This window comes from Otolemur garnettii, unplaced genomic scaffold (genome assembly GCF_000181295.1).
Source record: "Otolemur garnettii isolate 467f Iridium unplaced genomic scaffold, OtoGar3 scaffold00126, whole genome shotgun sequence".
Classification (NCBI taxonomy): Eukaryota; Metazoa; Chordata; class Mammalia; order Primates; family Galagidae; genus Otolemur; species Otolemur garnettii.
The window spans coordinates 4,218,331-4,239,490 of NW_003852521.1; the positions used below are offsets into that span (position 1 = coordinate 4,218,331).

Consider the following 21,160-nt stretch of genomic DNA (forward strand, 5'->3'; position numbering starts at 1 on the left):
TTGATTGTGCCAGGGTGTTAAGGATCTTCTTTTGTTACTGTTGTGTTTGGCTTTATTTGTTTTTTTAATGAATAATACATAGCAGCTTTAAATAGTTTGTTCAACCTCCATGTTCCAAGGCAATATCTTTTGCTGAGATATTCTTAGTTGCCAGATTAATCTTAAATACATTTTATATTTTTCACTATATAATTCAAATTCAGTGGCTAGCTAGAAATTTGAATAGAAAAAGATTTACAGTAGATATGTGGATTTCCTAAAAAGGAGAGTGTTTAACAGCTTATTAATTTGCAAGGCAGCTTATGAAATCTTCATACCACAATTGATGGGATTTTTAAAATGATTGGAGTTCCCGTAACCTCTTGGTTATTATAGTACAATGAGGAACTTGCCCTTAATCATAGATGCTCAAGAGGGAAGAAATTCTAAGACAGTAAACGCTGGTATTGTGTCAACACCTCCCCGCCCCCGGCTCCCACTCTCCAGACCTCTCACAGGCAAATCAATATTTAAACCCTTCAGTAGGATTTTGCCAAGTGGTAGTTCAGTCTTTGCCTTATGGACTCTGGCAGAATCATGGAACTTACTACACCCTCCTTCCTCCCCTGGAGGGCTTTCTTTATAAGATAATTTAGATTGCTTAAGAGTTTATCCTTGTCTTGAATTAACATTTATCATCTGAAACTTATTCCCGGTGGTTTAACTTTTTTGAAACATACAGAATGAGTTGAAATAATCCTCCCCGAATCCCTTGTTTTTCAAATGGTTATAATTATACCTTGCTTAGATCCCGAAACAACAAAACAATCATCTGAGAAGAATTTGTGGCACCATCATTTGGATAACTTCTGTCAGTCATGCGTGGAGTGTGATCTGGCAGCATTAGCTAATGTTAAAAGGTTTGGAATAGTTCTTTAAAATGTTAAATGTATTTCAGTGCCAATGTATTGATTGCCTTTGCTTTCATCGGCCATAACCAGGGCTGCAACTTACGATGGGTCTGAATATTTTTTCCTATTATCCTCCCCCTCCCCCTCTATAGTGGTAAATTAGCCAAAGGTTCATGCAATTCCTGTTCTGACTTAACATTTTTTATTACTGAGAGGTAATAACCTCTTGCCTTGTCACTGTATATGGTGAATTAAATATTCCCTTCGTGGTGTTTTTAATGTAATGAAAAATAGGTATATTGTGGTTATTTTACATCAATGTGAGCAATGAAAAAAGGAATCACGAGTCACGTGAGGTTTGTCCTCTCTAGGCCTTCCAGCAGGAGATTTCTCTGAACCACAATAAGATCGAGCAGATAATCGCCCAGGGAGAGCAGCTGATAGAGAAGAGCGAGCCCCTGGACGCGGCGGTGATCGAGGAGGAACTGGACGAGCTCCGCCGCTACTGCCAGGAGGTCTTCGGGCGCGTGGAGAGATACCACAAGAAACTGATCCGCCTGCCCGTGTGTAACAGTGATTTGTTTTCCTTGTCTTTAAAGAGGATTAACTGTGTGGAATTAGGTAGCATTGTGTAGTGCAGTGGTTCTCAACTCCTAGTGCCGCGATGTATTTTCACTGTTACCAGGGAGTCATGACCCACAGGTTGAGAACCGCTGGTATAGTGGGTAAGAGCCCAGACTTTGCTGCCAGAGGGCCTGGGTTCCAGTCCCGGCTTTGGCTGTGTGTTGGCTCTGTGACCTTGGGCAAGTTACTTCACCTTTCTTGCCTCAGTTTCCTCCACTGTAAACTGGCTTAATAACAGTAACTACCTTGTAGAAAGGGTTGTTTTAAGCATTAGATGAATTAATATATAGAGAGTTTAGAAGAGTATTTGGCCTATTTCTTTTATGGAAAATAAAGAAATTTTAGAAGAAATAAAGAGATGAAAGTGAAGAGCAATATAATAATTGCTCAATTGGTGAGGTTAGGTTTGGGCGAATTTCTTTTTTTTTTTTTCCTTTCTTTTTTTTAAGATAGAGTCTCCCTCTGTTGCCCAGGCCATAATCTCAGCCTAGCTCACAACAACCTCAAATTCCTGGACTCAAGCGATCCTCCCACCTCAGCCTCCCAAGTAGCTGGGACTAGAGGCACCTGTCTAATTTTTCTGTTTTTAGTAGAGATAGGGTTGTTTTTTTATTTTTGCTCAGACTTGTCTTGAACTCCTGAGCTCCAGAGATCCTCCTCCCTCAGCCTCCCAGAGTGCTGAGATTTCAGGTGTGAGCCACTGGCTGGCCAGGTTTAGGTGAATTTTTGTCTTCTATTTTCCTGCTCACTACCATGATCACATCTCATCTGAAGAGATATTATTAGAAAATTTGGAATCTTCCATGATCCAATATATTGTAACTCAATATAAAAGTAAAAGGACAAGCAACGGTTCTATCAGTAATTCCCAAGCTCCTGACATGAGCCGTCCTGCAGCTCTTGTGTGCAGGCACAGTACTAAGTTGTCTTTCTTACATTGTTGCTTAATCTTAAATTTATTTTTTGAAGTTGGTTTTAGTATTATTCCTATTTTACCAGTAATGAAACAGGCTTTTACATAGATGAATTTATAAGACATTTTTAAAAGGTTCTGACTTACTCATAGAAAGTTCAGAGTTGTCCCCACACTGAAGTGGTCCAGGTAAGCAAGCAAGTGGTCCAGGTAAGCTCGGACACTAACCTTTGCTGAGAGGTGGAGCCACTGCAGTAATAGGCTGGGTTTGACTTGCCTTCCAGCTCCCAGATGATGAGCACGACCTCTCGGACAGGGAGCTGGATCTGGAAGACTCCGCAGCTCTCTCGGACTTGCACTGGCACGACCGCTCTGCAGACAGCATGCTGTCCCCGCAGCCTTCCTCTAACCCCTCCCTGTCACTTGCCCAGCCCCTGCGGAGTGAGCGGTCCGGGCGAGACACCCCGGCCAGTGTGGACTCCATCCCCCTGGAGTGGGATCACGACTATGACCTCAGTCGGGACCTGGAGTCTGCAGTGTCCAGGACCCTCCCCTCTGAGGATGAAGAGGGTCAGGAGGACAAAGATTTCTACCTCAGGGGTGCTGTTGGCTTAGCAGGTAGGAAGCTGGAGCCCTGCCAAAATGAGAAAACAAGGGAATTAATATTGCCCTGGGGTCATGTCAGCAATCAGAGAATCAGCTTCCTTCTCCCATTCAGGGAAATTGTACCTAAGTGTACACCTGGATATAAATGTGTTGTCAAGTGCAAAAGTTGGCGTGGCCAACTGTTCCCCATTTATTCCAGAGATACTTAGAGTACTAGATGACGAGATCTTTGCCAAGTACTAGAGATGTGCTGTTCCTCTTCTCAAAGGGCTCACAGCCCAGGTGAGGAAATTAGAAGAGACTGTGTGAACCATCTGGTGCCAGGGTAGCAGTGCACGTGTGGGGCAGAGAAGCACAGGTGCCACTAGCCTGGAGCTCAGGGGAGGCTTCAGCAAAGAGAAACCAGAAGGATGAATTGTGGTCAGGCAAGTGGACACGGCAATGTTCTAAGGAGGAAGGGGGAGGACCTCCCTGTGTTGTGATTAGTCTCCCTGCTTTTGGTCATCTAAAGTTCGTCCACAAGGACCACACTGTCGATTGGGTGTCTTAGAGTAGACAGTAGAGACTGGAAAGACAGACAAGGACCTTGTCATAAAGCAGCCTGTTCATCACAGAGTTTAGCTTTTACTGTGAAGGCACAGGGAGGGAGCTGCGGCAGGATCCAGGCAGGGAGGTGATGAGATTGGATGTGTGTTTTCATGTTCAGGGAGGAGAGCATATTGGGGGGATGGAGTCTAAATGAAATGTTTGATAATCCAAGACAGAGAGGTAGGATAGAGGCCTCAACTAAGGAAGCAGTGTAGGGAATAGAAAGAATGAAAGAGATGTGAGAACTCAGGAGAAAACTGTAGCTAATGATTCACTGAATTGGGATGGAGGTGATTTCCTGGCTTGGGCATCTTGGTGAAAGGTGCAGAAGGTTCTGGGCCCAAGGACCACAGAAGGAGGACACAGTGTAATACAGTTGGCCGAGGGAGGCAGGGCTGGGAGTCAGGGGAGGGGAGGAGTTTGTTTGCTGATCCTGACTTTGAGATCCCTGCAGAATACCCACACACAGGAGTCCAGCAGGAGATGCATTCGGTTCAGCACTGGGCCTCAGGTCATTACCCACATGGTCCAGCACCAGGCCCCACGTGTAAATGGTAACTGTCCTGGAGCAAGTGGAGGAAATGCCACAGGAGAAGTGTAGAAAGGGGACCAGGAAGGACCAAAACCAAGCAGCACAGAGAGACCAGGGGTAGCCGAGAACGAGGACCAAGGGAAGTGAGTCAAAATAAATAGTCAGAGGCTGATTTGCGGCCCTTGTAAATGCATCTCATGCATTCTCGCAGAGGACATCTAGGGTCACATCTGGACTCCCAAGAGAGGACGCTGTTCTAAAAATAAAATGCTGGCCCTCATTTCTGTGTTTTCATTACAGTAGAGCCTGTTAGTCAGCCATGTGGCATCTGGGCCAGCACCGTTCAGTACGTAACCACTGGCTACAAGGGGCGGTCGGCACTGAAATGTGACTGTGCAAATGGAGGCGGGCTGTGTGTGGAAAATGCACATACAGGAATACACACATTTCAAAGACTTAGCCCAGAGGAAAACAGAAAATATTAACATTTGTGTTGCTTACATGTTTTGACTAGGAGATACGTTATCAGTTTAGGAACGTATGGTGTTAAAATTAATTTTATTGGTTTCTTGCCGCTTTTCTAATGTGTCTGTAAATCTTTAAAATTACATATGTGGTTCACATAGAAAGATATGGGACAGGGCTGCTCAAAGGGCCAATGGGACTGAACTCTCAGTTCTGCCACTTAACTGGCTGTTTAAACTTGGATAAGTAACTTAATTCCCCTGGACCCCAGTTTTCTTATAAACAAAAAAAAATAGGAATAACACACCCAGGAACCCTGAAGGGTTTCTGTAAGGGTAGATGAGTGATTATCCTAAGGCCTGGCTCGTAAAACACTCTCAGTGACCATGAGTGCTTATTATTATTCTCTTCAGGAAACCTGTGGCGAGCAGACCCACACTCCTCCCTCTGTGTGCTCCAGAGCTGTGGGGCTAGAATAACTAACTTCCTTTTTTCCCTAGGAAAGTTATTTTCCTGCCTCAAGGGAATCAGGGTTTCCAGAACTTAGCTGTCCACTTAGACTGTGCTCTTTTTGCAGATGTAACGATCCCTGAAAGCCCCGAGGCCTATATAAAACTCACAGAAAATGCGATCAAAAATACCACTGGTAGGCGTGAAAAGCTGGAGCAGGCCTCCCTTCTTCCCTCCCTCCGTCCCCTGTAACAAGCCTCCTCTCTTAGCACACCTGCTGTATCTCTCACAGCTTTGTGGCTCAAGCATGTTCAGGCACAACCTTCCTCTCTTACTGGTGGACTAGAAAAAACAGTTGATCAACACCAAGAAAAGATTTCACTAGTCAAGTCAAGCGAAATAACTTTCCAACTTGTAAAATGGTAATAGTCTCAGTGAGATGGACCTCTGAGGCCCACTAACAGCAGAATATAGGAGGGAGACCCCAGTCCTCAGCCTCTCTGTATGCTAGTGGTCCCCCTGGCTATGGTAGCACCAACTTTGCTGGGTTGCAGACCTACCTCTGGCTGGGGAATCAGGGTGCAGGTCCTGGCCCCAAGTCCACTAGCCTGTGTGAGTGAGCTTAAGCACACCCACTGCTTCATCCTCCTCATCTCAGGGAGCCCATGTAAGGCAAGGGGTGAGACCAGATTTCAGCTCTAAAAATACATACAGTTTTAATTTAAGAAGTCTTATCTCATAAAATAATCTGAAATGAAAAATGTAGCCCACGTATCTTGAGCCCTAGGTTTCCCTTTAAGGCCCGAACTATTCCTGAAACAAGAAAAATTAAAGAAAGAAAAACAGAAGCAGTTTTGCTTTGGGTCACACTAAGCAATTTTAGCTCAGGGTCAGTGATTTGGGAAAAAGTGGGGGGAGGGTAGAGTTGGGACACAGTGATGGGATATGGAATCATGGAGTTACTAGTTCACAGCTCAGTTTTTGAAGAGAAGGGAAAGGACAGAAGAAAAAAGTAGTGTGAAGAAAAGTAGTATGGCTTTCTGAGTGATTCCTAGTGAGAGACCTGTCCTACGTATATTTCAAAGGCTTCTTTTCAAAATAAAGAAGTGTAATAAAGCTTACTAATATTTGTTCTGCTTTCACCCTATGCTAGCCCCACTCTGATCAACGTTCAGTTCAAACACTTTAATACGTACATACACACACACTCTATAATTTTGCAAGGACATATTACTACTCTGAGAGAATGAGCCAGGAATTCTAGGCTATGGGTAAGAGCCTGCCTGGATAGACATGCTGAAATCTTAGCATTCTTCCAGTGTTATTTCTGATTTTAGATAAAAGCAAGTCATTGCTACTGCGATACCTCCATAAGTATCTATTCCAAGCTACTCTTTTCTCGGGTAACTTGAATTCATGCCTTAAGTGAATGATGCAGCAGGTGGTGGGGCTGTCAGTGGCACCGTCACAGAGAGAGATCAGAGGGTGTTTCTCCCTCCGCTGGCTAAGTGACTGCAGAAAGAGCCTGGGCAGTAACTGCCTCCTCCTTACTGGGATGCGGTAGCCACCGCTGCCGATTTTTAGGAAGGGCTTGCACAGTTGACAACATTCAGATTATCAGTGGATCCCCTGAAAGAGACAGCAGATGGATGCGGAGGTTGTTCAGAAGTGATTGTAAGAGCCTCTTTGAAACGCCCTATCTGCTCAGGCTCTTAACCGAGCACATTCATCAGCTTGGCCATTTAAATGTCTAATCCAGCAGCATGATAGTACTAAACTGGCTTTATAATTATACCCACACACGCCATTTCTACACTGCTGTACCTCAGATCACTTCTGAAACCTTTCCTTGAATATCCAGCTTGAAAATAAGCCAAGCAGAATGTCTGGTAAAGATTGTTATGGTTGACACTGCAGGGGACCACAGCGCCTTAGAGTCACAGATCCGACAACTGGGCAAAGCCTTGGATGACAGCCGATTCCACATGCAGCAAACCGAAAATATCATCCGGAGCAAAACTCCCACGGGGCCAGAGCTAGACGCCAGCTACAAAGGTTACGTGAGTATCCTGACCATCCTGCTCCCGACCTGTCCCTGGAAACCACAGTTCTGTGACAAGGAACGGTCTGTCTGCAGCAAGAGGTCTTTATGAAGTCTCTGCCTTTGAACTAGTGAACATGGATGTGCAAAACAAAAACCAGTTACTAAGTTACCTTTTGAGTAGAACTGGGCTGTTTTTAGATCTACAAACCTGTTGCAGTGGTCAGCCTGTTCCTTCACACTGAGCACTGAGGGATATCCTTTTAATTAAAAGAAAAAAAAAAGTTTTGGCTCTCAAAAGTCATTAGGTACTTTTCCAAATTCAATGAATAATTTTGGGCACTGTTATCCTTGGAGCAGCAGATTTGAGCTAATAGATTACTAACATGTGGTTTTCTAAAGTTCTTTTCCCGGGTTTATTGATTCGTTTAATGACTTTGGGAATGTTTTTATCTTCTGTTCTTAGTTCACTCATGCTGGAGAAAACAAAACTGACTAACAAAAGTGATTTGGGGAAAAGCTAGCAAGGCAACGTGTGTATCACCAAGTCTATTCTATTTATGCAGCTGAAGGCTGCGGATCGTAAGGTCTATCATAACATTACTCGCCCAAGTTATTGACCAAATAATTTTTTTCCAAAAGCTACCAGTTTTGCTATACATACTTAAGGAAGTGAATTTTAAAGTGCATCTCTTCCCTGTTTCAGTCTTTTTCATATCCGAAAGACTGCTTAGTAAAATTAATTTCCTGAAGTTTAATTACAACTCATACATACTACTTTTTGAAGCCAGAGAACTGTTCTAACCATATATGTCAATGTCCTTATCCTCAGAATTACAGAAGAGAAATCAGTCCTGAGTTTGTTTCCTGCCCAGTTTGGCCTATTGTACCAACTTCTATTATAATGAAGCCTCTTTTTAAGAGTATATGCACATAATATAATTTTATGTTGATCGTGCTGACATCACTAGGATTACACTTAACCTCAATCAAAAGTAATCAAAGTGACTTAATAGCATTGCAATTTGTTAATGGCTTTGCCGCCTTCGAGCTAGAAAGTTCATACAGCAAAAGTACCTTGAAATGATTTGCTGTTTTAATTTTTTGGCTACTGTGCATGATATTAAAAATGGCTTTGGAAACTTTCTCTTTGATTTTAGAATTTAGTCCCTTGATACCTATTAAATATTGCTTAAGTTTTCTCGGACAACAGCTGGCTTTGATATTGCTTTCTATTTTTAAGTATTTGAATTATTTAATGCAAAAATGTTCCCATGAGAATTGTGGTAATACTCATCCTTCCCACATTTCTGTTTAAGAAAGAGAAAGAGAGAGCAACTGGCCAGAAAAGCATCTACTGCATTGCCGTCTAAGGGCTGGGTTTTAAGTCCCAGATCGGTTCAATCTGGTTTGATTCATGAATTCAAAGGAAATTTAGAGGACCTCTCCTGCAAAATGAGGCATGCAAGGAATGTTTTAAGTCATCGTTTTTTTGTATACATGAATGTTTCACCTGTTTGAAAAGCATATTTTGAACTTGGCTTATTTTTAGTCAAGTGGCCCAGAAAAGTAAAACAGCCGCCTGTCTTGTTGGGGAGCCACAAAGATAGTTTCCCCAGAAGCTCTGGCACTCAGAAAGGTGCTGGTGACCCGGCCTGTGTCTTGTGTGTAACAGATGAAACTCCTCGGGGAATGCAGTGGCAGTATAGACTCGGTGAGGAGATTGGAGCACAAGCTGAAGGAGGAGGAAGAGAGCCTTCCCGGCTTTGTTAACCTCCACAGCACCGAGATGCAAACAGCTGGTGAGTGCCTGGCACGGGTGAAACGGAGACCCAGAAGCACCTCCTCACGGTCAAGTTCCACTAGGCTGGTTAGCGTCCTGCACTGTTCTGTCCTGAGAGTTCTCTCCGAGTTACCATGACTCCCCCTGCAGGAGAGGGAGGTAAAGAGGACCGTCCTTGGTATTTCACTTGTTCCATACACTGTCCCTGCTGTATGTAGTCAGGCCTTCTATATGTGTGTGACCTAGGGCCTATTGCAGAGAGAAACCTAGAACCAAATGACAGCCCCCTGCACATGTCCACTTCTGACTGCGCACAGCTCTTCCCAGTGTTCTATAGCGAATTTTTTTAGTCCATTATCATTAGAAATGTAAGTAGGAAAAACACAGTCCTTACACTCATGTAAGTGTTATTTCCAGATGACAACAGCCAGAAATGCATGGTAGAATTACTTTTCTCTTCGTTACTGTTCAAAGTTAGCCCCCACAGTATACTGAAAGGATTTTCAAAGCTTCATCTGGGGAGAAAATGCCATCACCCTTCTGTGCATGTCCCGGCAGGTGTGATTGACCGGTGGGAGCTTATCCAGGCCCAGGCGCTGAGCAAGGAGCTGAGGATGAAGCAGAACCTCCAGAAGTGGCAGCAGTTCAACTCTGACCTCAACAGCATCTGGGCCTGGCTGGGGGACACGGAGGAGGAGCTGGAACGGCTCCGGCGCCTGGAGCTCAGCACCGACATCCAGGCCATTGAGCTCCAAATCAAGAAGCTCAAGGTACTGCCCCTGGCCTTGCCCGGGACAGACAGTAAGCCACCTGTGGACGCCTCTTCAGAAGGAGCCTCTAGCTCTAGCCCTTTTACTCAGCAGCAGGGAAGGCCCATAACAAAACTGAGCACGATTCCCTCTGGCCCCAGCCTCCCCACACCCAGTGTTCCCTACAGGGCAGGAAGGCAGACCACATTGTAGAACTAGCTACCTGTAAATAATCACCTAACCATTAAAGTTTTGTGAAACATCCAGTCACCTCTGGGACCTACTTAAACTCTTTGTAAGGGGCACACAGCTCTAACCTGGGTCCTAAAAGTCTGTATCTAAAGCCAGAGGGAACTCTTTTCTGAGAGTGTATCTGCATGAATTTGGGGAGACCTAATGAAATCATTTGAAATAGTGAAACTCCCAAAATTGATTACAGTAGTGTGGAAAGCAATTTTTTTTTTTTTTTTTTTTTTGAGATAGAGCTCACTGTGTTATCAGAGCTATAGTGCCAGGGCCTCAGCCTAACTCACAGCAACTTCAAACTCCTGAATTTAAGCAATCCTCCTGCCTCAGCCTCCCAAGTAGCTGGGTTTAGAGGTGCCCGCCCTGATCCCCAGCTAATTTTTCTATTTTTAGCACAGATGGAGTCTGGTTCTTGTTTAGGCTGGTCTCAAACTCCTGACCTCAAGTGATCCTCCCACCTCAGCTTCCCAGAGTGCCAGTGAGTCACTGCATCTGTCAAGAAGCAATTTTTCCTTTAATAAACAGAGCACAACAACACTGTAGAATAATTATGGTGAAACACCACCATTATGGTGGAACATCTGACATTTACATTTGATTTTGTTTTGGCCTGAGGGGGTGTATTCCAGCCCTAGGCCTTAAAAATCCTGCTTAAGCCAGCTACTAAAATGCATTAGAATATGGAGGCTGTGGTAAGCATCCCATGGTGTGAGGGCTCAGTCTCTTTTTCAAACCCCTCAGGACCTGTGTCATTGTCAGGAGAACATTAAAATGGGCTCCTCCTCGGGGCTGGGGATTAAGTGTGTGCTGCTTTTCTGTTTCTATGGTTTGGTATATACTATTTATTTTGGTTTGATGTTTTTGTGGCTTGCTTTTTGTGTCTGCGTTCTTTTAAATTTTCAAACATGGAAATGAATCTTTCCCGTAGATGCTCCAAAAGTGGCATCTTTCTGGAAGGCCTGTGCAGCTGCCCTGCACGTTCCAGGATAAAGTTACCCCTGGATGGGAGGTGCAGTTTACAGTGTCTGCGTTATGAAACGCAGTTTCCCTTAGAGTTCCTAAATTCCTCTAAGAAGGCAGCACTGCATTCTAACCCAATTCCTTAAAAACTGACGAAGCAAATGCTAGGCAGGGCTCCGCAAGATCAGGGCAAGGTCAACTATGACCTTGAAAGTCAGCAAAATAAGCAAAAGCTACCTTCCTCTGCATCCCTTCCTGGCCCTTCCTGGGAATAAATCTGTGGAATGACCAAGAATTTTGCACAATATCTCTTGATCTTATGACGTCTCTGTGGTTGGGCCTATAACACAGCATGTTAAGAACCCATTAAAAAGTGAAAAATTACAACAAGTTGGGAACATTACAGGACTACTGAGAAATTATAAGAAAACGAAGCCTGCGTAGATGTGATTTCTAGGATGGCTCACCCTAACTGGATCTGGGGATGTTTAAACAGGACCCAGATTTTCCATCTTAATATTGAATCATGTGCTCAAGTTCTTGGAAATGAGTTCTGGGTTTTTCTGGAAATGCACAGAGTCAAAAATCAGTTGCTTGCTTTTTTGGTGAAATCAAATTAAACTGGTCAGCTCATGGAATACCCTCTTCATTCTGTTTACCATCACAAAAATGTGGCCAGTGGCATAGGGTGTGTTCTGAGGGTTCAGAACATCTGGAACCCAGGGCCCTGGAATCTGCTTTCTTAGCTGGCTCACCACTGAGTGCCAATTGGTCCACTGAACTGAGATTGTGACACTGGGAGGGGAAGTGCAGGTATCTTGTTAATCAAAACTGTCAAAGCCGGGTTTTTGTTTTGTTTGATGGAGGCTGGACCTCCATGCAAGGGGTTGCACCAGTGACATTACTTAGTTCATTACACAGGGTCATCTTTGTTTCCTTAAAGACTCCCCTTCACTTTCCTCATCCTTTCCCCTCACCTCCTGCTGGTTTTCGAATGCCATTCCTCAAACCCATGACAATCACTCTGGAATGGTAAAGAGGCATTCATGGGTGATGTGTATTCTATAAAAATGAGGATGTGCATCTGCACGTGTGGGTGCTCCTGTGCACCACACACCATTCCCCTTCTGACTCTTCAGGTGACACCGTGTTTTCTCTAGATCCATCCATGTCATCAAGCGTTTGTCCATTTCTTCCACCTGCCGCGTAGTTCTCAGTGGTATGCGCCCTCCATCTCTTACCTAACCATCCTGCTAAGGACAGCTTTATTTATTTATTTATTTATTTATTTTTTGGCTGTAGTTGTCATTGTTGTTTGGCAGGCCCGGGCTGGGTTTGAACCCTCCAGCTCCGGTGTATGTAGCTGGCACCCTAGCTGCTGAACTATAGGCACTGAGCCTAAGGACAGTTTAAATTAATGGATCTTTTCAAATGTGTGAAAAATTTAAAGGATTTAAACTACTTATTTATGTTATGACGACATGTTTATTTCTCCTTTGGGCCCAGTTGGCCAAGTATAGACAGGCAGTGATGGAAGGCAAACGTAAGCCTGCTTTCTGAAGACTGATCAGTTGTCTGTTAAACATAAGCATGCTGGTGGCACCTGTGGCTCAGAGGAGTAAGGCTCCAGCCCCCTATGCCAGAGGTGGTGGGTTCAAACCCAAGCCCAGCCAAAAAAACCATAAAAAAAAAAAAAAAAACATAAGCATGTTTTCTGAAGACTGATCAGTCCTCTGTTCTCTTTCAGTGAATGGAAAAGTTTGACCAAGAAATATTTTTTAAACTCTGTTTAACTCTTTTGAAACTCTGTTTCAAAAATGTGCTTTTGTCATTATTGTGCTTGTTTGATTGCTCTTTTTTTTTTATTCTTTCCAGGAGCTCCAGAAAGCTGTGGATCACCGCAAAGCCATCATCCTCTCCATCAACCTCTGCAGCTCCGAGTTCACGCAGGCTGACAGTGAGGGCAGCCGGGAGCTGCAGGATCGCTTGTCCCAGATGAACGGGCGCTGGGACCGGGTGTGCTGCCTGCTGGAGGCGTGGCGGGACCTGCTGCAGGATGCACTGATGCAGTGCCAGGTCTGTGGAGGGGTGGGCTGGCGGTGACTCAGAACCACACAGACACACACAGCTTAGTGGAGTCTTGAGGAATGCAGATACTACGTTTTATCCCAGAGTCAGTATCTGAGTGAGAGTCATTTTATCCCCAGAGTCAGTATCTGAGTGAGATAACTTTTTGCCCAAACTTTTCATTTCTCTGAAGAAATTGTGCATGTGATCAGGGTACAAAACCTCCATATTCCTCTAAGTGTATCTCAGTCCTGACATTTATTTCAGTCATTCAGCAAACAGTTACTGGGGATACAGGCAGGCATTTCTTGAACATTAAAGTAAGCATTCCAAATATTTATTAATCAGTTTACACCATAATTATTTGCTGAGTGTCTACTGTAGGGCAGCTACAGCGCTGAGCCTGTGGCTAGAGCATAGCCTACTGTCAAAATACTTTTGTTGTTGGGGATGGCAAGACCAATAAATTGCAAGTGCATAGTTGACCATGGAGCTTACAGACAGGGATGATAAGAGTCATCCATGAAGAAGGCCACTTTGGGAGGGGAGTCAGGGAGTTCTGTGGGTCTTGAAGCTGACTCTGAAAGGATGTCGCTATGAAGGAGATACAACAAATGAGATGTCCCAGAAGCAGGAAAAGGCTTAGTGTCTTTAAGAAGAGAAAAGAGGCCAGTGTGACCAGAGCAGAGTTAGCAAGGCAGGGAGCAATGGGAAAGATGGCAGAGGTGGTCAGGGACCTGATTACAGGGGAGTTTGGGTCATATTCTAGGCATCATGGGAAAATCTTGAAGGATTTAAAGGCTGCTCTTCAGATTTATATATGCCCTGAGAGTAACAGCTCCTTGAAAGCAGGTACCCTAGAAACTGTTTCACCTCTACACTCCTAATAGAGTGCCTTACTCAAAGCACATCTTTAGTAAATTCATGTTGAATGAATGAATGAATGAATGAGTGAACGAAGTGGATATAGGATTGGACCTAAAAGATGAAAAGATTTGAATACACAGAGAAGAGAGGGGAGCAGATTTGCCTCCTTCTAAACTGTATAACAACTCTTTTTTCAGAAATAAAATATTTTGACAATAATTCAATGTCTGAATTTCCCCCCAAGTAGTAAATTAGATGCTTTTGGTAAGAATGTAAATTCATGATCAGGTCATTATAACAGCACCATTGCCTTCCTCAAAAAAGGAAGAAGTGACCTTGAAATCAATGTATATATACCCAAAAGAAAAATGGTCATTTTATAAAAGGACACCTGCCGTCAAATGTTTATAGCCACACAGTTCACTATGGCAAAGATGTAGAAACAACCCAAGTGTCCACCGTACATGAATGGACTGATAAAATGTAGTATATGCATGTCACGGAGTGCTACTCAGATATATATATATATGTATATATACATATATAAAGGTGGTAATCTAGTGTCTTCTGTGACAACCTGGGTGGAACTGGAAACCATTCTTCTAAGTGAAACATCACAAAAATGTAGAAACACACACATGTACTTAACAATTAGTTAAGTACAGATGGGAACTAATTGACCAACCAATACGTAAGATGGAAGTGAATCTCGGTGAAAGTCAAGCTGACTGGAAAAGGGTGGAGGGGCTGGGGAAATTCACATCTGCTGGGTACAGTACACAGTATCCGGGGGAAGGGAACACTTACAACTTTGACTCATTCTGTACAAAAGCAAAGTATGTAAACAGAACACGTGTGCCCCCTAATACTCCGAAATTTAAAAAACTGTATATTGGCAAATGGTAGTGATTTGAAAGATTAGAAATTTGAGCTGTGAGGGGAAGGGAAATATATTACCCGCAGCTGTTTTAAACTCCCTATTTTTTTTTGTAGGATTTCCACGAAATGAGTCATGGTTTGCTTCTCATGCTGGAGAACATCGACAGGAGGAAAAACGAAATCGTCCCTGTTGATCCCAACCTTGATGCAGAGATTCTTCAGGACCATCACAAACAGCTTATAGTAAGATGTGTGAACTCTGGCAGCCTCCAGTCACCCTTAGCAGGGGTGCATTTCATTTACATAGAACAAATGTAGATGGCAATCTTTCTTTACCTTTTGTGTTAGTCTCTATTTTACATTTTTAAACGTTCCTTAAGCTTTCTGGTCTTTGTGAAGCAAACACTCATGCAAAAATGACATCTGCTAGCTTTCAAATCTGGTTTTAAAGTCATTGCTCAGTTGTAAAAACTCTCACATGTCCCTAATCTTAATTACCTTGTGTTTATTAAGGCAGCTTTTCGATGAACTATACTTATTTTTAATTTGTACTTTATATGTTACATCTATGTTCCCAAAGTATATTTGAAGGGTTATAGTAAAAGGACAGTAAAACTATTAGAAATACAGACAATTAAGAACTTTTAAGAGGAATTAATTATACCAGATTAAACATGAACCTTAGTGTCAAGTTTTCCAAAAGCTATGACCAAAAAAAAAAAAAAAAAAAAAAATCAACATAGTAAGTTAGCTTATTTCCCTTATCTGACAAACAGAGAACATACCAGTTCTCAAGGAGGGAGAAACTTTTCCTAGCACTAAATTCAAAAGGAAATTTACTGTGTAGACTGTTATACAAGCATCTTTGGACAATGGACAGTAAATTTAAATGATTTTATAGAAGATAAGGAAGCTTATTTGAGTTCCATTAGGAGAAAATGCTATGCTATTTTGTAGCTTTTTGTGTTTTTTTTAAATGTCTTAGCATTTAATACTCACTAATCTAAGCTGCAGAATTGGTACCTTTTAACTCAAAACCAGAAGGGTCTTAGAAACCTGAGGAAATCGCTGTGCAACTGCATGTCTCCCTGACAGTGACCTCTGGCATTAAGTCGTGAGTGATGGACCACCCTGAAGCTTTCAGAGAGTGCTCATACAGGCTTGAGTTTTGCTATATTTAGATTTTCGTGCTTTCCTTTTCTGTTTAAAAGATATTTTATATCTCATACAATGCTCTATTTTTCAAGTACTTTAATATACATTAACCAAGTGAACCTTCTAATACTTTCTATGGACCAAGCATCAATTAAGAAAACTGAAATCAGAGAGGGTCAGGGGTCTTACAGAATATTTTTGACAAAGCCAGGATTAGAACGTTGGCCATGGCTGCTCAGTGTGTGAGCTCCACACGCAAATGCTCAGGTGTTCTAACTGCCCACTAAGTTACAGTGATGGCACTCCGCACTTTTGGAATTTTTACCAATTACTCAACATTCTTAGAAAAATATTTCTTATTATATACATAGCAAATAAGGCGTGAACTGTTGGAGTCCCAGCTCAAAGTGACCTCATTGCAAGATATGTCTTGTCAACTTCTGGTGAATGCTGAAGGCACAGACTGTTTAGAAGCCAAAGAGAAAGTCCATGTTATTGGAAATCGGCTCAAGCTTCTGTTGAAGGAGGTCAGTCGTCATATCAAGGAACTGGAGAAGTTATTAGACATGTCAAGCAGTCAGCAGGTAAGCTCTCGACACCTATCAGGGTGCCACAGTTCTACAGGAGACCAAAGAAGTATCATCTTCATCCATTTTAGAAAGACTTTGAATACAGTACTTGTCAGAATAGTGTCACCTCTCAATCATCACTCTAAGTAGTCCTGTCTCAGAATAGAAAAGCAGACTCATAAAATTTTAGTGTAGGGCTCTGCTTTTGATTCCGTTAATTCTAGAAGATCTCTTATAATTGTTACTACTAAACTACCATTAGCACCAGTACTGTGGTGGTTTATTTCAGTCAACTCATTTAAGAATTCACCCCTTTCAGCTACACATCCATGTACAGCAAACTAATTGTTACATATTAATTTTGTATCCAGCAGCTCTAAGGCAGGAATTTGCCTTACATATAGAGTAATGAATTTATAAAAAATGATCCTCTATTCATTTACGTTTTCATATATTTTCTTAAATCTACTGCATCATGATAATTATTGTTAATTTTGAGAATGGCTTTTGTGGGTTCAGCAGTACTCAGTAACACTTGATGTATTCAGTTGTGAATGTACACTTTGCCCTTCTACAAGAATATAACAGTCAATCCTGGGTAGCAGCAGTTCCAGAAATAATACAATTTCTCTAATGCTAAAAGGCAGAGTTTTGGATGACTAGCTTTAGTTTCTCAGTCAAATGAGTTGGATTCTCTCCAACTTGAATGACCTGCAGTTATCAGGCAAACTTCTTCTCCCTTCCAAGCCCATGGCAACTCGTTTACTTCTGTGTTGATAAGAAATAATAACACTGTAAGTGAAACATAGCAATACGAAAGCTATAGTTTTATTTTCCAGAAGGGCCAAACTTACAGCCAGGAAATCCCAATACCCTAGAAGAATTAGGTCTCATTCTTCTTGAAGTTATCTGATTCCATTTTTGCCAAGGAATGATTTGGTTTTTGTGGTGGGTCTATGGGGCTGGATGGGGGTAGAATGGGAAATACATTGGGCATTACAGAGCCCCCTTGGCTCTGGGACAGGGAGTTGTTACAAGAATCTTCTCCCATGTAGGATTTGTCTTCCTGGTCTTCTGCTGATGAGCTAGACACCTCGGGATCCGTGAGCCCTGCATCGGGAAGAAGCACCCCAAACAGGCAGAAAACGGTAACTTTGCACTGGCCATTTTCACTTGGCCCAGGGAAGGGGACACTGCAGAGTGACAGTATCTCTACTGACCACAAGGTCCACCCACAGGCTTTCCTCCCTCCCAGCAGCCGTCCCCAGAGGAGGGTGGTCATGTAGGGCAGTGCACCTGCCCAGCCTTGCCCACTCTGCTAGCATCTGCTCAGCAATGGAAAATAGAAGTTCTGTTTCTCAAACGAATCGGGACTTAATGGGTGGCTGGTATGCAGGGAGAAAAATTATTTTTCTTACTCAAGGGTCCATTTCTATGATGGTGCTCATTTGCCCCTTTGGCAGCTCCTTCCTTCAAACCGCCACCTCTGTGCCCACCTGACAAAGGTAGGCTGCCACTTAGCGCAGTGCTTCTGCGGAGGTGGGCAGAGCCACCAGCATCCACCAGACCTTTGAGGGGATGAGACAAGTGGAGGTTCTGTTGACTCTTAAGCAGAGAAGCTTCTGAGTGGTGTTCCTGAGGGATTTTGGCAATGCTGCCCCTAAAATGGCGATGACCCAGCTCAGTTCCCCACATTGCTGAGGTGGGGGTGCCTCACTGGGACACCATGAGGAACAGAAAACAAATTTGACCCCTGCTGCCCTCTATACCTTGATTTCTCTGTGTAATTAGAAGCTTGTGTTTTTTGTTTTTTCTTTTTTTGTTCTTTTATTGTTTTTTTGGGTTTTTTTTTTTTTTTGGTCTGGCTTTATGATTATACTCATTCCATTTCTCCTTAGTTTGTAGGACTGATTACTTTTGTGCATTTTGTTGTAAGCACGTTCTCTGCTGATAAACGTATTATCTTTTTTAGAATTGTTTTTTACTACATTCACTAGTTTCCTATAGATCCTAGTGAAGGAATACTGGCTTTTCAAGTCAAATTTTAGTTTTCCTTGAGCTTGGATATTTTACGGGTTGAGTTTCATCACTACAAAAGAGAATCTCATGTGACCATTGTTATTTTTATCTACCAAGAATTTTAATACCGTGTCAGCGTTCTAAAAGATGGAAAAGTATGTAAAGTATTTGGAAATAATACGATATAGCATAGTAGTACATTTTATATTTCTTGTAAGTAAATACACAGAGATTCTTCAGCAGTGTAAATTACATGTATTTCTACTATAAAAAGTAGGGGGGACATAGACCCACCATGGTGTGGACCCCAGAACCACAACTTATATTTTTTTCAATGAGTATTCATAGAGATGTAAATTTTACTTCTTCAACAAAAGAAAAGCCAGTTTCCTTAATTCGTGGGTACTGATCATTTCATTTGATTTGTTTTTCCTTTGCTGCATTTTTAGTTTGATTTTCATTAGTAGCTTGTCTTTATTTGCCTGGACTGAACATTCTTCTTTCTTTACCCCCTGTTCATTGCAAACAGCCACGAGGCAAGTGTAGTCTCTCACAGCCTGGACCCTCTGTCAGCAGTCCACAGAGCAGGTACCTCATTCTCCTGGTTTCCACACTGTTCTAGAACTGCAAGAGGATGATGAAAATTGTCCATGCTGCAGGCTGCCTGTATCTGGTCTGCCTCAGGGTAGTAGGGAAATTATTCATTTTGGTCCACACTGTTTCCTAAAAAATTGGAAAAGATGTTTCTAAACAGACAGTAGAAGTAAATCTCAGTGCATAAAACATGTGAATCCCACCCAAATTTTCTTTAGCTCCAGATAACCCATTGGGTACTTTTCATGACATGGTGCTCTCCACATCAATAAAGATTCAGCACAACTGGTGGCACAGCCCCATTGGGCTCATGGCAGACTTTTATCATCCTCTTTATTTCTAGATTTTACAATAAGGCAGGTAATCTATCAATGAATTATTTTACCATTCGCAGAACCCACAAATCTGAATAAAATAGACTAACACCCCCAGCTTTTTATTTTACTTTCATGTTTTATCCAGATTGTGGGTTTTGGATTCTCAAAATGGCAAGTCCGAATTTGGTGTTCTTCCTTGAAAATTTCCAAGCACCTCCTCTCTTCTGCTTATCCTCAAACACCCCCTCAGCCAGCACACTCAGCCACTCACTTCCCTGCCCCTTGGCAAGCGCTGTCACTCTGGAAGCAGCCTTCAGCCCTGCCCGCCACCGCCCACAGCCCACTCACAGCCGCCCCTCGTGCCCTCAGTTAGTAGCGCTTTGCCTTCTTCGTTGTTGGTGTGGTGTCTGTGCTCCTCCGCCCTCCCACTAATCAGTTCATGTTTCCCCAGACAACTTTCTAAAAAACGAAAATACTGTTCTCAGAGCTGTTGTTGCCTTCCAATCCCAAGCAGTTCACTGTGAAAATAGTTTGCCCCTCTGGAAACTTATTACCACTGAGCAAGAATCTAAATTCCTGGAAGGAGGGTGGGGATGAGGAAATGTGGAGCCGTAAACAACTCCTGAGTAATAGTTTGAGTTTTCCAGCTGTGTGCTGAAGGGACTGGCTCTTTTTTTTTTTGGTCCTTCCCACTCAGCCGAAGCACTGCAGAATGTAATTTAATATGCTTTCTGGTTTTAAGCCTCCCTTCACTATGTTGCCTTTTTTTTTTTCCTTCCCTTTGGTTTAGTTCGAAGACAATGTTGTACTTTTTTTTTCTGTCCTTAACAAAAATAGCAATAATGAAATATCAAGAAAAGCTCACAGAGGCTTTGAAATGATGGGCATCCCCAGGTACTCTGATGGGTTTTCTCAGCCCCTGCGAGAAAAGACAGTAGTGGACTATAGATAGATCACTGTGTTCTGTAAGCCATCATTTCCCCAAAATTGCTGATGTCCTGGGAATAGACATGAAGAACGTTCCCCTAGGTTTCCTTAGAGGATACCAGACACCAACCAATTCTTTGGTTGATGCAAATCATGGCTATGAGAAAGGAAGAAGCTCTTATGTTATCATGTAGCAACCATACCAGTCACCTTTCAGTTCCCAAATATTGCATCTATCTGCACCCCCAGTTATTTTGGGCAGCTACCCAGATCTTTTGAAAACATCGAGGTCATTGTTTCTCAGGGCAACAAGTGCTTCCATGTTGCACTAACAGGGCTTTGCGGCTGGGACAGCCATGTTCTCCTGCGACACCCACCAGGCACCTTTCAGCTCTGCTCTGTCCAGCACCGTTGATTAACATTTTCCTGAGCATCCAGCACAGCGTTCTTTGCTACTCTAGAATGAAGGGAATATACAGAATCTTAACCTGAATGGCAAACTTCCTCAAACACCTGGGCAGTCAGGTTGTGGCTGAAACATTCTTAGGCTTCTTTGCTCCTTGGCACTGCTGCTTGGGGCACATCCAACTCTGACAATGAAAGGCGGAATCTGCGAGGGAGGAATGAACTTCACCCCAGCCAGGCTGCCACGGTGTTCCTTTACATTGAGACTCGAGGTATCTTGTGTTTGATCTTGCACTGGTCCAGCAAATTTGGAAGGTAATTTCAGGAGCACAAATGGTTTGGAATGTTGCCCCCAGCAGTCTGCAATGGGAAAATGTTAGCCATGTATTCTTCCTGAGAAAAGAAAGAGGCTGAGTTGGAAAAAAATGAGTATTAGTTTGAAGGGAGGGGATACTTACAAGTTTTCTGTTGTTGAAAGGCAGATTTTCATAATTTACTAAACTGATACATATTT

At 42.8% G+C, this 21,160-nt stretch overlaps 1 protein-coding gene across 11 annotated transcripts in view; it reads left to right on the top strand.

Annotated features, from left to right (window-relative positions):
- Positions 1-21,160, top strand: part of SYNE1 (spectrin repeat containing nuclear envelope protein 1) — a 448,631-nt gene that overhangs the window by 420,865 nt on the left and 6,606 nt on the right. For 6 of the 11 annotated variants that reach the window (XM_023517949.1, XM_023517950.1, XM_023517951.1 and 3 more), the window contains 11 exons: positions 1,262-1,453; positions 2,712-3,045; positions 5,196-5,264; positions 6,986-7,128; positions 8,785-8,911; positions 9,451-9,662; positions 12,723-12,923; positions 14,775-14,903; positions 16,187-16,399; positions 17,440-17,532; positions 18,933-18,991. In XM_023517949.1, coding sequence (XP_023373717.1) covers positions 1,262-1,453; positions 2,712-3,045; positions 5,196-5,264; positions 6,986-7,128; positions 8,785-8,911; positions 9,451-9,662; positions 12,723-12,923; positions 14,775-14,903; positions 16,187-16,399; positions 17,440-17,532; positions 18,933-18,991 — 1,772 coding nt within the window. Of the gene's footprint in view, positions 1-1,261; positions 1,454-2,711; positions 3,046-5,195; positions 5,265-6,985; positions 7,129-8,784; positions 8,912-9,450; positions 9,663-12,722; positions 12,924-14,774; positions 14,904-16,186; positions 16,400-17,439; positions 17,533-18,932; positions 18,992-21,160 lie in introns of those variants that run through there. The other 5 variants (XM_023517954.1, XM_003797870.3, XM_023517955.1 and 2 more) reach the window with 4 other exon arrangements.